Here is a 2,080-nt window from a genome sequence, read left to right on the forward strand (position 1 = left end):
TTAATATTAAAAATATAATTTTATTAAGCAGATTTACTCATGTACTTTTGTAATAATTAATATAATTATAATGTAATATATTAATAACATTATATATTATATATATAAATATAATACATATTATAACAAATTTTCTTTTTTTATTCAAAAGTTCTCCAAATGGATTTTTTATTACATATTATTTGTATTTTAAATTGTTTTATTCTTTATTTGCAGCAAAGTATTTAGTAATATTATGATATTTATTAAGAATAATAAACTGTCTAAAAGTATTCTATAAAACATGTCAATTGCAATTATTATTATTATTATTATTATTATTGTATTAAGATAATAATAATTTAGTGATTTGAATCAGATTATTATAAAATCTATTTTATCATTTTAAACGTCATGATAATTATTAGTGAGTAAAACCCAGTCCGGTTCTGACCTCGACCTTCTCCTCCCTCAGGTGGACCTTCCGGGCCAGCTGCTCCCTCGTGCCAACATCCGGGTACTTGGTCTCCTGGAAGAGACCCTCCAGAGCCTCGAGCTGCTCGTCGGTGAAGATGGTCCGGTGCCTCCTCTTCCTCCTGCAGTGCAGCTGGTTGAGCAGCTGCAGCTCCGTGCGCGAGAGGCTGCCCACGTTCATGTAGGACATCATGTGGTGCGGGACCGGCGAGATCAGAACCGAGCCCGGACTGTCGTAGCCTGCAGGGTGGAAAGAAGGAGCAGTTCAGAAGAGAGGATAAACCAAACGATCCGACTTTTAGGCTCGGTTCTGTTTGAGCCCGAGTCCAGAACCAGCAGGTTCTGATCAGACGGAACAGGAAGCAACATCGGATGAAGTTCAAGATAAAAACTGGCGCAGATCGTGCGTCAAACATTTTGTGTTTTTATTCATTTTATCATTTTTAAAATAAAAATTAATAAATAGAAAAAATATTTATTATTATTATTAATATTTTTTAATCAATTCGAAACAAACAAACTCGTCTTTTTAATCTATTTAACTTTTTAACAAATAGGTTCATCTTAAAAATCCAAATTATTTCAGGTGTGAAGCTGAAGAACTGGGTCCAGAGGTTCTGGTTCTGGTTCTCCTACCTGCGGGGAAGCAGGGGCACTGTTGCGGGCTCAGACCCGGTACCGCCCCGCAGCACGGCGGCCCGGCTCCGGGCCCCTGGACCTGCAGCTGACCGTAGTAACAGCCCGTGTATCCGAACCTGGTTCCGCCCACAGAGTGGACCCCTGGGGGGGACAGTCCGCTGTAGTCCGCGTACATGGAGTCCGTGAGTCCGGGCAGAACCAGCGGCCCGGTTCGGTGCAGCAGCAATGGCTCCTTGCAGTTCGACCGTCCGGACAGAACCGGTCCAGAAAGGATGCTGTCGATGCTGAACATCCCGGAGGGCATGACGAGGTCCGCGCGCTGGGGAACGGGTCGGAACCGGGACGTCAGGAAACTGGTCTCAGAACTTTAGAGGATAAAGTTCAGACAGGAGGCGACATGTGGAGCGGACCGAGTCGGAACCAGCTCAGACTATAAAAGAGCAGAACCAGCTTAGAGAGAAGGACCGGAACCAGCTCAAAACGGATCAGAACCAGGACCATATGGATCAGAATCTTCACAGAATGGATCGAAACCAGCTCATAACGAGTCGGAACTGGTTCTAAATGTATCAGAACCAGTTCAAAGTGGACCAGAATGGATCGGAACCGGCTCAGACTGAAGCAGACATGGTGACGCGGCTGCTCTTCTCTCCTCTGAACGTGCAGCAGAGCGCGCTCCTGGTCTGGACCCGACCTGGAGGTTTAGGAGGCCGTCTGCGCGCGGGGCTGCTCTTATAGGCCGTGACGTCACGGCGCAGGCGCAGAGTCCTCGTGCGAGCTCGTGAAGGGCCGCAGGTCTGTGTGTGTGTGTGTGTGTGTGTGTGTGTGTGTATTCAGAATTAATTGAATTAAGATAATCAGACTGTTGAGAATGTTCCTATGGAGTAATCGGATTACTTCCCGTCAGGGAGGCCATCAGGTGCGCATGGGGTTGAAGAGCGCGGAGGGGGGTCGAGACGGACCCCCATCAGGTCCAGCAGGATCCTCA

General features: G+C 45.8%; 1 protein-coding gene across 1 annotated transcript in view; it reads right to left on the reverse strand.

The window, feature by feature from the left end:
* Positions 1-1,396, reverse strand: part of gsc (goosecoid) — a 2,517-nt gene extending 1,121 nt beyond the window's left edge. The window contains exons 1-2 of the mRNA XM_037694851.1: positions 1,090-1,396; positions 434-693 (exon numbers count right to left, since the gene is read on the reverse strand). Coding sequence (XP_037550779.1) covers positions 434-693; positions 1,090-1,396 — 567 coding nt within the window. The remainder of the gene's footprint in view (positions 1-433; positions 694-1,089) is intronic.
* Between the last annotated feature and the right edge of the window lie 684 nt (positions 1,397-2,080).

The sequence above is a fragment of the Nematolebias whitei genome, chromosome 21 (assembly GCF_014905685.2).
Source record: "Nematolebias whitei isolate Nwh7 chromosome 21, NemWhi1, whole genome shotgun sequence".
Lineage (NCBI taxonomy): Eukaryota > Metazoa > Chordata > Actinopteri > Cyprinodontiformes > Rivulidae > Nematolebias > Nematolebias whitei.